General features: G+C 38.7%; 1 protein-coding gene across 4 annotated transcripts in view; it reads left to right on the forward strand.

Annotated features, from left to right (window-relative positions):
- The window catches only part of MEGF11 (multiple EGF like domains 11), a 227,730-nt gene extending 222,720 nt beyond the window's left edge, over positions 1–5,010 (forward strand). For 3 of the 4 annotated variants that reach the window (XM_063092192.1, XM_063092190.1, XM_063092191.1), the window contains 2 exons: positions 4,010–4,216; positions 4,850–5,010. In XM_063092192.1, coding sequence (XP_062948262.1) covers positions 4,010–4,216; positions 4,850–5,010 — 368 coding nt within the window. Of the gene's footprint in view, positions 1–1,128; positions 1,171–4,009; positions 4,217–4,849 lie in introns of those variants that run through there. The other variant, XM_063092189.1, reaches the window with a different exon arrangement.
- Positions 5,011–13,737: the final 8,727 nt, after the last annotated feature.

The raw sequence follows: 13,737 nt of genomic DNA on the forward strand, positions 1-13,737 counted from the left end.
CTCAATGGGAAAAAAACCCTGGTCTGAGAGTTGACAGATATGGGTTCTAGCCCCAGTTCTTGCTGTGTGGCACTGACTAGGTCACAGCACTCTTTTCTGGGTCTTGGCTTCTTCCTCTATAAAAGGATGGGGCTTACTAACACCATCTCTAAGGAACTTTCCAGCTCTGACATCCTAAAAGTCTTAATTTAATTCAGCCACTGCCTGCTCTTTCCTGTTACTTATGGAAGAATGCCACTCACTGCCATCCTAGAGGTTGAATGAGACCACTTACACTGCTCAACACCTTCCTGTCTCCCCTTCCCTTTCTCCCCCAGCACAATGATTCTGCATTTCAGAGTACTATAGAAGAAACCTTCCCCACTACTGTCTGTCACCTTTGTGATCCTGGAATCTTAAAAGCCCACTTTTGCTGCCGTTTCCCCATCTGTGTGATCATTGCCACCAAACCTCCAAGTCTCTCCTTGCAGTAACCGTGCATTCTTAGGAGCCCACTGACCTCCTGAAAACTGTGCAGCCAGTGTTCTTATTCCAACGTTGAGACCCGCCTCACTCCCCATGTCCCTGTCTCTCAGTCGAGAGAAAGATGTTAATCTACCACCGGGAAGAGAAAGGGCGTCGGCCTTCTATTAATAGTAGTAGGCTGAGAAGCAAGAGATGGATGTGCAAAGCCTGGGTTTTCCCCAACAGTTAAGTAAGCTGGGCCTTAACTGGATGTTAGCATAAACCTAGAGGCCTGGGTATGTTCAGATCCCACTCATAAGGTGGCCCTGGAAAGTCATTACTTCTCTCTGAATTTGCTGTTCTCTTTATAAAATGAAAAAGTTTTGTTCATTTCAGAAGCCCTTTCTGTCTCTAATAGTATTTAATGGTGTGTGATTTGGGGGAGATAGGAATTTGATGAGCACAAATGCCAGGGCATTATAGGACTAAACCTTCAATCCTAATGCTAATTACAGGCCTTGGAGGAGTGACTCCCTAGAGTTTGGGTAGCCATGGTTGATTCTTCCCCTTTGTTTGCAAAATGCCCTGAAGGACAAAGGGGTGGGGGTGGGGTGGTGAAAGGTTGAGAAAGTATCTAAAAGCAGCTGGTTATTTTTCCCCTCTCTCTGCCCTTCCTCCTTGCAGGCAGGTGGATGACTCAGCTGGAGAAGGAAGTGGCTTCCTGAGGTGGTGTTTTCCAGTTTACCTTGCCCTTCCCCACCCTCCAGTAGAGATGGAATCCAGATTATTCCATAATACAACACCCTCCCCTCATCACCCAACACCCACACATAGGCATTTCTCCATCTTTACCTCTTTACCTGTGGCCCTCTGTGTGGAAGATACCTAATCCCTTCCCTCATACCCCAACTAATGTATATTCACTTAGGTGCATTCCCTGCTCCACAGCAAACTATTCCTCAAAACTTGAGAAAAGTCCTGACTTTTCTGGTGAAAATGAGAAGAGGGGTACTACTGGCTGGCTGAGGCTCTTTTAGACATTCAGCTAGAGGGTCAAGGCTCTCCCACTGCCATAATGAAATCAGTCATAAGATATCCACAAAAAGCTTAGAACTTAGCCTTTTCCTCTCAGAAGGGCTGTGCCCTGTAAATAAAAAATGCTCCTTGTTGGTAAGGTGAAGCTGCTGCTACAGGTATAGTTTACATGTAGAGTAAGGACAGGAGCACTGGGGAAAAGATGTGGTGAGGAAAAACATATCAGAGAAGACAAGAGTTGGCTGAGTCCTAACTTACTATTTACTGACATTAGGCATTGTACAAACAAACTTTCTGTGCTTCAGTTTCTCATTCCTAAAGTAGTAATAGAAGTCCTTACTGCACTGCCCCCTTCACAGATGTAACAAGTTTTAAATGACCTAATTGGAATGAAGACTCTAAGTGCTACAGAAAAAGAACTACTCCTATTCCTCAAGTTTTAGAAAATATGCAATGAAACAGTTTTGATAGCCCTTCTTTAAGTAACACTAGTCCTCAGCTTCCAAACAAGAAGCCCTGAGCCATACTACCTTACTCCTCGCAGGTAGTTCAGAGAACCCAAAGTGGGACTGATGAGGTACGTTGGGGTTCTTGGATTTACCACCACTACCTTGAACTAAGAAACAAAGTACACATTCAGAGGCAAATCTGTGTGGCCAGGGACAGGTCATGGTCCAAGAACCACAGCTACTATTACCCATGTGAACCTCTGAACCTCAACCAGGGGTTGAGGTTGGGCTAAACCCAGCCTCCTTTTGGTCCTTGCTGGAGCTGGCTGAGACTGCTTTGTCTAGCAAGAATGTTTTCTCCTCCTTCTCTCTAGAGTCATATGCTATAAAGAGGCCACCGTCTAAGACAGGACCAAAGCCTGTACTTGTGAGCTAAATTCTAGAGCTTGCTCTGCTGCTGAGAAGCAGTGTGACCCTGAGGAAGTCACCATTTTCTCATAAGCAATAAGGAGTGGAGGGGGAGTAATAATTATTGTTCTACCTATATCACAGAGTATTGTCAGCACTTGAAGGAACTAATGGGTGAACGTACTTTTGTATAAGATTGAAGATATATTACCTGCTAAAACAAACATCAACAGAACAGATATCTACATTAACAGAAAAGTAATCCCCTCTCGACCACTTACCTGTTACAGGAGAAAAGACTACTTGTGGTGGCACACACCTCAGCTACTTCAGCCACATGGCATGTTCTGCCCTTACTGGCCCAAGGTACATCTAGTCACCCCCTGAGTTACATTATCACTTTCACTTTTTAACATTTTCATTAATCTCACAAATTGGAGGCAGAAAGCATAAACAGCAGTCCAAAATGTAAATTATGATGGTTCTACTGAAAGATCATCCAAGAATTTCACCATCTGCTGCCTTTCATATAAATTTAGAGCTGAGAGGCCTCTTAGATCACTCTTGACTATCAAGCCCCTGCACCTCACTACTTGTTTCTAGACTCTGTCTAGCAGAGCCTCACAGATAAGAAGAGTCAGAGCTGCCAGACTATAGTCTACTGCTTTTTCTAGGCAAGTCCTGCCTCACTTGGGATGATCTGCAGGAGTCAGTGATCTTCCCCAAAGGGGAATGGTGTAAAGGTTGAGGGAGGGAGTCCCTTTTCTTTGTGACTTCTAGTCACTAAGTGACCTTTCTTCCTCCAGTGGAGCTATTTACCTCGTTTCATATTTGGAAATCAGTTTGCATCCTTTTGTACCCTCAAGTCTTGGGGATGATGCAACTGAGAGGTAGCAGGAGAGGAAGCATGAGTTCTATTATCAGAGAAAGATACTGCTGAAATAGGTTTCACTTAGCATTCAAGAGAATTGGGGTACAGAGGATACATTGCAGCCTTGTCAGAAAACAGGAACTTTCCAAAGGCTAGCTTGAGACAGAGGTGCTTTTTACACCTCTCTTTTACAACAGTCTGGCCCACTCTGATCATGATCCTGGAGACTGGGGATGCTGCTAGACTTTGCCACTAGTTTGCCACCTAAAGTTTGCCAAATTGCTGCCATCTGTGTTAAAACACACATACCTACTTCTGAACCTAAGCTTCTTAGTCATCAAAAAGAATTCAGAAGAATATCACAGAAAATGCACAGGCCAAGGAGTCCTAACACATGGATTCAGGTCTTGGTACTGCCATTCAGTAGCTGTACGACCTTAGCCCACTCACTTCATCTCTCTGGACCTTCATCCCATAAAATGCAACCTAACAACTATCCTTGTAGGATCTTGTATAAATTAAGTAAGAGATGTGAAATTACATTATGAATATCTTGAATTAATATCTGACTACTAAAACCAAAAATGTTTTTATACTCCAAAATATGTTTCTTTGGAAAAAGAACTCTGCCTACCTGGGAAAACACTCCTCAACACATTTAATAAGTAAATAAATCTTGGATTATCATAGGGTTTTCCAGCCCCAGGATCCTGAAGGCACATAAACAACTACAGTCTGCTTCTGGCATTTAAATGAAGATTTATGTCCTTGCTTGTCTTAAGAAATCTCTCTTGCTTTGCAGATTACATGAAAGAATCCGTGTGCAGTTCTAGTTCTTGTTCCTTGAATAGCAGTGAAAACCCTTATGCCACAATTAAGGACCCACCCATCCTCACCTGCAAGCTTCCAGAGAACAGCTATGTAGAAATGAAGTCGCCTGTGCACAGGGGTTCTCCGTACACAGATGTGCCATCTTTGTCGACATCTAATAAAAATATATATGAAGTTGGTAGGTGTCTCAAATAAGTTAACTTAGTGAAATGAGGGCAACAGTGCAGCGTCTGAAGCAAAAACAAGCCCTCTCCACTCACTCTGTCTTGAAAACAAACCCTTCTTTTGTTGCTTTTTAAGGAATTTAAGGTGAACTGTCTTTCCCAGGACTGCCCTCTTCTCTAATGCAGAAAAGCAAATTCTTGAGCCAACTCTGATTTAGAAAACACCAGGACTGATATGAAGCAGAAATACTGGGGGTGAGGAATGGGTACACACACACTTCAACTGATTGTTGACAGAAATCTCAGTTTAAAAAAGAAAACAATCAGAACTGACATTTGCAAGTTTCTATATCACCTTCTTCTTCCCTTTCCCTGTTTAACCTGTGTCCCTGGGCTCACTGATAAGACCCTTACCTCTAGATATTCTAAATCTCTTGGAGTTGACCAGAGGTTGGGATTTTGACAGCACATTCACTTAGGTTTTCCATCTCTTGAGCAAGCATCATTCCTAACCCTCATATATTTGCCATAGATTTATAAATCCCTAGCTCCTTTCCCCATCAAGTTAATAGAACTCTCTTCCTCCCCCCAACAAGGCAACCAAAGCTAATCTGTTCTCTGAACTCATTTTTCACTATATTCCTTAGAGCCCACAGTCATTGTGGTCCAAGAAGGCCGCGGTCATAACTCCAGCTATATCCAGAATCCATACGACCTACCTAGGAACAGCCATATTCCTGGTCATTATGACCTCCTCCCATTAAGACAGAGCCCTGCAAATGGGCCCTCCCAGGACAAGCAGTCTTAAGAGGGATAAGTTTCTCTCTTGCAGTGTGCTCTGCTGAATATTCTGACTCTCTGAAAGAAGACAATCCCTTGACTTGAAATAATGGTACAGACTGACTCCAGCTGCATATTAGTTACGTTCACCTGGAACTAAAGAAGAGCTTCCAAGTGGGACTGGGGTAATTGTTCAAGGAATTCCGTTCACAAAGACAAATCCTATCACCCACCCACCCTCAGCCCCAAATGCCCTGGATTAAATGATTTTTAAAACATTTTAAGATATAGCTACTCATCAACACCAGCTAAATATAGCAAAATATGTATATGTATTTAATTACCTCAAACATGATGCCTAAAAGCATATAGAATAGGTTTTACAAACCTTCCTAGAAGGTAAATGGGACTGGGAAAGGGAGAAGATTACTTTAAAGCACCTAAAATGTATATGTACTTTTGGTTGCTATTACCATCAACATCCGTTTTATTACCTAAGATAAATAGTGCATAGACATGAACTGTCTTAATATCAATCCTAAAGTACCTGTACGTATATGTCTGCTCCATCAAATTACAGTAGCCAAGATTACAGAGTTTATAATGAAGTATAATGCTGACAACTTCTATTTAAAAACAAGACTTTAATAAATACAAATTATCTTTTTCTCTCTTCTGCCCCATAAGTGACATTAAGCCAAAAAAAAAAAAAAAAGTTGTTTCCAAAGCACAGCAATCTCTTTCAGTCTACAATGATTTCTAGGCCAGCTTTATCAAATTTTGCCAGTTCAAGGACACTGCAAGTCAGTCCTGGCCTCGTCATATCTCCTTAGTCCATCCAACACCTGAGTCATTCCATGTGAAATAGCACTAAGTTGATGCTTTAAGTAAGAAGTCACAGACTAAGATTTAAGTAACCCTAAAAATGGCTATTCAGCCTCCCCAATTTATTTGGTTGGCATCCCTTGCCTCAGAAGAGTACTTGCTTTCAAGCAGTTCTTCATAAATCTTCAGCTTGGTGTAGAATGGAACCTACAAGTATAGAAGAAATTAGACAAATGTGGATACAGCAAGTTTACATTGCTTAAAGTACATTACGTTTTTTTGATGTAGCTAAATGAAATGATCAAAGAAAGGATGGATTGTAACCTGTTGCTGTAACATGATGTAAAAACTTTATAGTAAACAACATATGAGGATATGAAGTGCTTCTACCTTCTACCTTAAATCCACCACCTACTGAGATGGCCAAATATGTATTACAATGAGCTAATGCTCCACTCCAGATCCCAGTATCCAGAAGTGTCTACACTTCCACTGCTAATGAACATAGGTAAACTGAGGTTCAGATGAGTTAAAACAGAGCCAACTCCCAAGCCCTAAAGAGGACCTCCTCACAATTAAAAGCAAAAAGGGAAAACCAAGGAATCTAACGGCCACCCCTGAACCACTTCATTCTCTGGTAACAGTCCAGCCAGTAAAAAACACTTTTTAAAAAGTATACAGAAGAGGAACTAAATGACTGCAAAGCTGGAATACTGCTACAGGAAGTGTGGGAGTTCTGAAACCCTTGATACAAGTCGGAAGTCTGCCATGGAACGCATTAGTGTGGGAAATAACTAGGCAAAAGCAAGAAAATAAATGAATAACCCCCCCCCCCACTTCAGTCAAGGCATGTGCAAATTTTATTGTTAGAGGAAAATATATAATGCTTACATGAATGCTGCATGTGTGCATGGGAGCAAGTGATCAGCAATAGTCAATTTACTTTCCAAAAAAGCCTTATTAAAATATAAATACTAAAAAAATTACTTTGTGGACCCAAGTAAATATTTCTCAGACATATGTAGAAAGAATATAGATAAGAGACTTACCTCAATATTTCAGGGCGTGACTGCTCAACTATCTTTGTGATGCAAGGATGAAGAAGCATGGTAAAGTCAGATCAGCAAGGAGAAACTTCATCTTAATACCAGGTTTTATCTTCTTCCCTATTCCTGCATGTACAGCAACTGCTCACCCGGCAAAGTGCGAATAAGCAGCATCACTCAAGTTTCAAGTTTCACCTCTCTTTTGCCAACTATCCTCTGGGCAAAGGTATCCAGCAAGAGGTGGAATGGCTAGAGCACTGAGCCAAGAGATTGGGGTGTTACTCTGGTCCTCTCTGGGCTCTTTTAACCCCAGGCATTGAAAAGGGGGAGAAGAAGAGAGTGGGAAAAGAGCTCTAACAACCCTTCGGCTCTAGCACTCTATGACTTTTAAAAAATGTAATACAACTCAAATCAGGCAATACAGAGAAGGGAAAGGCAGAGAGTATGTTTAATCTATGCTGACAACAGCTGCCTTCACATATCTCAGAGTTACTGGTAAAAGACATTTCAGTCTTACAGAGCAACTTTTAGAAATTTCTGTCTAGCACTGTCACAAACAGTTCATGGTCAGCCTAAACATGTGCACTGTGCATTTTATTGACAACTTAGAAATATCTGTTCAATTATTTTTCAGAAACTAAACTTTCAGTCAAATAAACTGATGTGCATACAATTCAAATGAATAAAGAAAACACAATTATTGTACAATAGCATAAATGAGACGATGAAATGGCAATACTTTTATAAACCACAGATTTGTAATATATTTGTTCACTGTGCAGAGGGACTGTACCTTGTACAAAATAAAATGAATTTCTCAAACTAATTTAACAAGAATGCCTACTGTTGTGCTGCAAACTGAAAATGTTTCTATAACCTACGCCTTAAATTTAAGGGTAGAACTAACTTGCATTTTGTGTGGCTACTTTAAGCAGCTGGAAAACTGAAAATTATTCTAATAGATGCTTGAAAATAAAGTGAAAAGGTTGTATCAAATTTTTAACAAGGGAGTTTCTTCCTTCAAAGTAATGAATGGGAGCAACATATTCTTATTCATGTCCAAAAAATTATTTTAAAATCTCATGCACATCAGTATACAAAAACTAGACGATTTCTCTGCTTTCACAAATATTTGGACTCAGACAACTATTATAAGCTTGTGCTCAGTTCCAGAGGCATAAAGGTACTTCTATGGCACAGGATAAGGGCCAGTGTACCTAATTTATATAAATGCAATGAATAGACTTCCACTAGTAGAAGTTACCCACTACAGCTATTCTGGGTGTATCTGTTTCAGGACCTTTTAAAAAACATAACCTTGTGACTTAACTGGTAAAGCAACAGCAGAATTAACTTTGTAATAAAATAAATTGATGTGCATACTAATGCAGATCATTACTAATGTGTGCATTAGTAATGCACTAATGTTTTAGATGCTAAAACATAGCTTACTTAGTGCATTCAATAAGTTAAAATTTCTCCTTCATACTTTGAAAGGTTTGTATATAAATAATCCTGTTTAAGTCAAACCAAAACCTTCCAACTTGTCAGTTGACAAGGCTTATGTGATACTCAAAAGTTATTCCAATTTAGTAAGATGTTTAACCAAGAATAATACATTTTTGCTAGAAATAAGACCCATTCAGAAAAGATTACTAATAGACAATTCTCAAGGGGTAGGGGCTGACATTTCAGTGAAGGACAAAATATAATCAATAGTTTGTAAGACTAAAAAAGGTATTTACTGAGAATAGTGTAAGATTTTGCCCTATGAGTCTCAGAATATTACCCAATACCATAAATGATAACCTAAGGCTAATCGCTGCAGGTTGTGCACTCAATACAGAAGATTTAAGCATGAGACTGGCCAGTGAATTCAGTTGGTTAGAGCAAGGTTCTGATAAGAATATCCAGGGCTCGATTCCTATATTGGCCAGGCGCAAAAGAAAAAACAAAAATATATGCTATTAGCCATTCATCTGTCCAGAGAGAAGACAGAAGAGCCCAAGTGAGTATGAGGCCGACAAGAGATGTAAAATCTTTCAAGGCATGGATGGATAGATACATGGTTCATTATACTCTTACTTATACCTTTGTATAATAATTATATATTTTATATTATAAATATATATTTACATAATCACAGTATATAATTCTATATAATAATTTTTAATTAAAAAAATTTTAAAACCTGAATGGTAATGATCAGACTATAATTCCCCAAGCTATACCAGAATGAACCCCTCACTCTTTTAAATGGCCCTCCCTAATTGTTTTGACGTGGGGTTGTGGGGGGGATAATATTAGAAATGTAAACATGAACAAAGCATATTCCCTGCCCTTGTGGATATTACAATTTAGCAAATTACAAAAGGGCAGGGATTAAATGGAGGGCCGTGGTGATTAGTGGGATGCTGAATATGTATTTTCTTCCCTGACTTACAGAGCTAGAAGGACTCTGAGCAGTAGTCCAATACAAACCCACAGAAGGAGGAAGCTCTGGTCTTTAGCTTCAGTTGTCAGATTCCCTCCTCATGCCAGCTTTTGCCTCCCAAGCCATTGTCTAACCAAGCAGATGGCTCTACAGAGCCTTGGGGTAAGAGAAAGCATGGTGACCTGAGGTCTTACAAAGTTCTATTATTTAAGCATCCACTTTAATGTAAACCAAAACTAGTAACTGAACACCCTAACTGCCTCTTCCAGAGTTGGTTTCACATCAAAGATAGCCTATAGAAATAGTGTTGCTTCCTGGGATTTCCCAGACTGTCCTGTTTTAGGCATGATATTCTTCTACATTCTTGGGCCCATATGATGAAAGGCTATAGCATGGAGGCTAGTACAATGGTCAGAAACTTCTTAAAAATATGACGAGACACCATATCACTCCCCTAGAGATATCAGAGAAAATGGTATGCTAAGAGAGACTAGAGGTAGTCAGTAAGGAAACAGGTGTACAATATAAAGGTGTACAGTAAAATAGTACATTTACTCACTGGGACAGGAGTAACAGGATCTGAGATTTCATGGTTTGGGGAAAGGTTAACTAACTTCTACTGACTCAAACAAACATAGGAAAGAATCCTGTTGGCCACTAATTTTCATACAATCACTGGTACTGGTGACAGAGTAGTTAACAGCCAATATACATGACATTTTGTATTCACACCTGTGTCATGAACTATCAATCCTATGCTTAATAAATGTTAAAGAAATGAATTCAAATAACCTTTAGACTATCACTGATTAAATTAGTACATTAACAAATTTAAAAAATGCCATTTATATCATGTGTGTGCACACATAAACCTACACACTTGGATTTAGTCACTGGTTCTACTGGATAGTTAGCTCTGTGGATTGATCTACCTTCCTGTAGATTCCTCTTAAAGAGGTGATTTTTAAAAAATTAAATACAAAATGTTTTTAAAAGTTCTCTCCCAGACAGGAATGTATTTTAAAATACATATTAAAAGCCAGCAGAATTTTTTAAAACAGCAAAGCCACAAAACAAGCAGTTCTCAATTTACAGTTGACACAGCAGCCATCAGGTGCTCCTTCTCCCCTTAACACGTATGGTATTTTGATGCATATTGTTGAAATTGACTTTTGCAAATGTTCTGCAAGCTTTCATCTTATTTAATAGAGTTAACATTGAAATAAACAGCATTTTAATCAAGTTATTGTGATAAGACCAAAAACATCTTGCAGAATGTATACCTGATTTTTACTTATGTTAAATTTAAACATGATTTAGAATGTGTACAATTTGGCTTTAGTACCTAAAGAGAGTTCACTCAGAAAATTGCAGAGTTAAGAGATGGGATGAACCCCAGAAATTATCAAATCCAGACCCCTCATTAATTGGAAGAATGTGAGGTACAGAGATGTAATGACCAGGAGAGATGTTACTAGTATCTGCCTTTGTCACCCAGTCCAGTGCTCTATCATGCTTGCCACTTTCAATCTTTTAACTCACATAGTTTAACATATTTTCTAATATATGCCTAGTATACAATGTCCTTTCAAATATTCTTTATCCTTCAATTCAATTTTCAAAAAAATGGACATCCTCAATTAAAACTGTTTCTCAGTCTAATGGTCTCCTTTACATAAGCTGTAATGACAGTAGCATTTTATATCACTTTATTGTTACCATCAGCCTCCTACGGTTTGAGAGAACACAACCATTCTTTAAAACATTAGAATGACAAGTCCAGTTTATTTGGCACATTGTATAGGTAAGTGGGAAAACTCACCTGTCAAATCCCAGAAGGTGGTGTGGAACTAGCACTGCCCCAACCAAGAGAGGAAAAATCAGCTCTCTTCTCTTTGGCATTGGTATTATAGCTCCCTATCTGATTGTTCTGCTAACCCATTAAATGATGTGGTGGAAGGAGGTCCTTTCATGATCTTTATTCATTTTTTTTTTCAACACAGCAAATAGACATCATATGTAATCTGCTGTACAAAATGTAAATTGTTTTGATTTTTTTCCCAGGCTTATGATACTTGTGAGACATCAAAGATAATCAATTTCCATATTTCTCATGTTTAAATAAAATCTCCACAAACTGAAACCTAACAGGTTGGTGTAAGTTTTTAATTATCCACCCAGCCTTTGAATTCTGCTTCTGATGTTGGCCAAAACTGTCTAAGTAGTACAGCTTTTTCTCTGTAAGGTAAATGGAAGAGATTATCACAATAGTTCAAACCAATGAAAGCATTTGTGTTTTGTAAATACAAGTCAGCAAACACAAAATTAAGATGTTCATTCTCCCAGTGATGAAATAAATTTGACTAGCTAAATGGGCAACCCAAACTCAAGGAGTCTAACTTTTCTGCAGAGCCCTTCAGAACTTAAAAAGATCTCTGGTGTAAATCAATGGCTCGTACCTCTTCTTAGAATTGCAAATTACTATCCTCAATGCAGTGGCTAATGATAACTTAACCTTTGTCAAGGGCAAAATTACAACAAATTTAGTCTAAAGTCTCAACTGGCTTTACTGCAATTTTAGAATCAGGCTTCGTTCCATAAAACAGTATTAAGTGTTCCAATGAGCTGAGCAAAAGAGATTGACTTTATAGATAGAAAAAGGGCTCAAGAAAGCAGAAACAAAGAACAAAAGTGGATTGGTCATCTAAAAGTTCTCTTCCGGGCCGGCCCGTGGCTCACTCGGGAGAGTGCGGTGCTGAGAACACCAAGGCCCCGGGTTCGGATCCCATATACGGATGGCCGGTTCGCTCACTGGCTGAGCGTGGTGCTCACAACACCAAGTCAAGGGTTAAGATCCCCTTACCGGTCATCTTTAAAAAAAAAAAAAAGTTCTCTTCCTTGTAAGGTGAGGACAAGGAAACAGACCAATAGAAAAATAACTGATTATTTAACCTAGATTACTTCAGGCTACACTTTCTGTGTAAGGATTAAAGCAGAGGGAACTTCATTATTATGCCTATTGAAGATTTAAACTGGCCTGTTTGGCAAATTGGCTGCTATCTCTTCCTGATTTCTCAACTTTCTCCTGATTTTTCAGGTCACAGACAACAACTTAGTTTGGGTTTGGAGAGTAACTCCATTTTGATTTTTAATCTGGTCTGTTGGGGCCTAGTGTAGAAACTTAGTCCGAAACAATGGCCACCTATAATTTTTATTTAACATCTTACATAGTGACGACTACTATTTGAGAGAAATCATAGATAGCACTTGAGAACAATGATATACAAGCATAAATCAAGGCACGATGGCTAATGGACTTTTCTGGAGAATATAACAAGTTAAAAAAAAAAACACTAAAGTTAAAATAAATGAAAATCATGGTCAAGCAGCAAAATACCTGTAAACTGCCTTGAGCCCTGGATTGTCATAATATTTAAAAACTTAATGTTTCTTACTTGAGACAATTTGTCTCTGGAGATATTACTCAAAATGAAGATAACTGTTGAAATGCAATCAGTCATTTTCTAATACCTAATGTTTCTAGGGATTCTGCCAAGAACCAAACATGCCCAAGGCAACATTTAAGTCTACACTTGGTAAAAATTCCAAGTTATTTCATTCATTTTCAATTCTACCTAGTTTCTCTTTTTTCTTAAATAATTTTGTAAAAAACTTACTAACAATTTTGAGTAAAAAAGGGATGATGGAATGGAGCCTTTACTTGGATCTGGTGACACTGTTAGGTATGAAAGCACAAAGACTACTTCCCTAATGTTTTTGGTACTACTTTTTCCAAGAAAAGCATAATTGAACTGCAGGTCTAAAATCAAAGCTGAATTCACACACTGATGCCCCCAATTCAATATTTACTCAGTAATGCAAGAACTATGCTCTTACAGATCAGAATCAAGTATTCCATGGCTATAATCCAAAGCACTCAAAGGAAAAATATAATCTGACAACATAAGGAATAGTCCCCCTATAACTGTTTATTAGAACGTGAATATATTCCAAATCAATAACTGGAAAAAAAAAAATCAAGTTACAGAGCATGCATAAAATACAAAGTAGCAATTTACAAATAGATAATAGTATCTTCATAACCAATACAGTAAAATAATAAAATGACTACAGAAGAAAACCAAAATGACAGACTACAGCAATGCCTTCCGTGCACCCCACACATCATGAGCACCGCAAAAGACAGAAGATTAACTACGAAACATAGTAATCTATGCAAGCCCACACATATACGTTTTCGAGGCAATATCTCGCCATCCTGAATAGTATCACTGCAGTTGATACAACTTTCAGAAAACTGCCAAGTAAGTGCTTAATATTATCCACATGGAAGTAAAACTAAATATTAGTGTGCACATTTCTGAATGAGAAACGCTGCTCCATTGATTTCAGTAATGTAGTGGAAGAAAACTATTTCAGGTCTCTACGA

This window comes from Cynocephalus volans, chromosome 3 (genome assembly GCF_027409185.1).
Source record: "Cynocephalus volans isolate mCynVol1 chromosome 3, mCynVol1.pri, whole genome shotgun sequence".
NCBI lineage: Eukaryota > Metazoa > Chordata > Mammalia > Dermoptera > Cynocephalidae > Cynocephalus > Cynocephalus volans.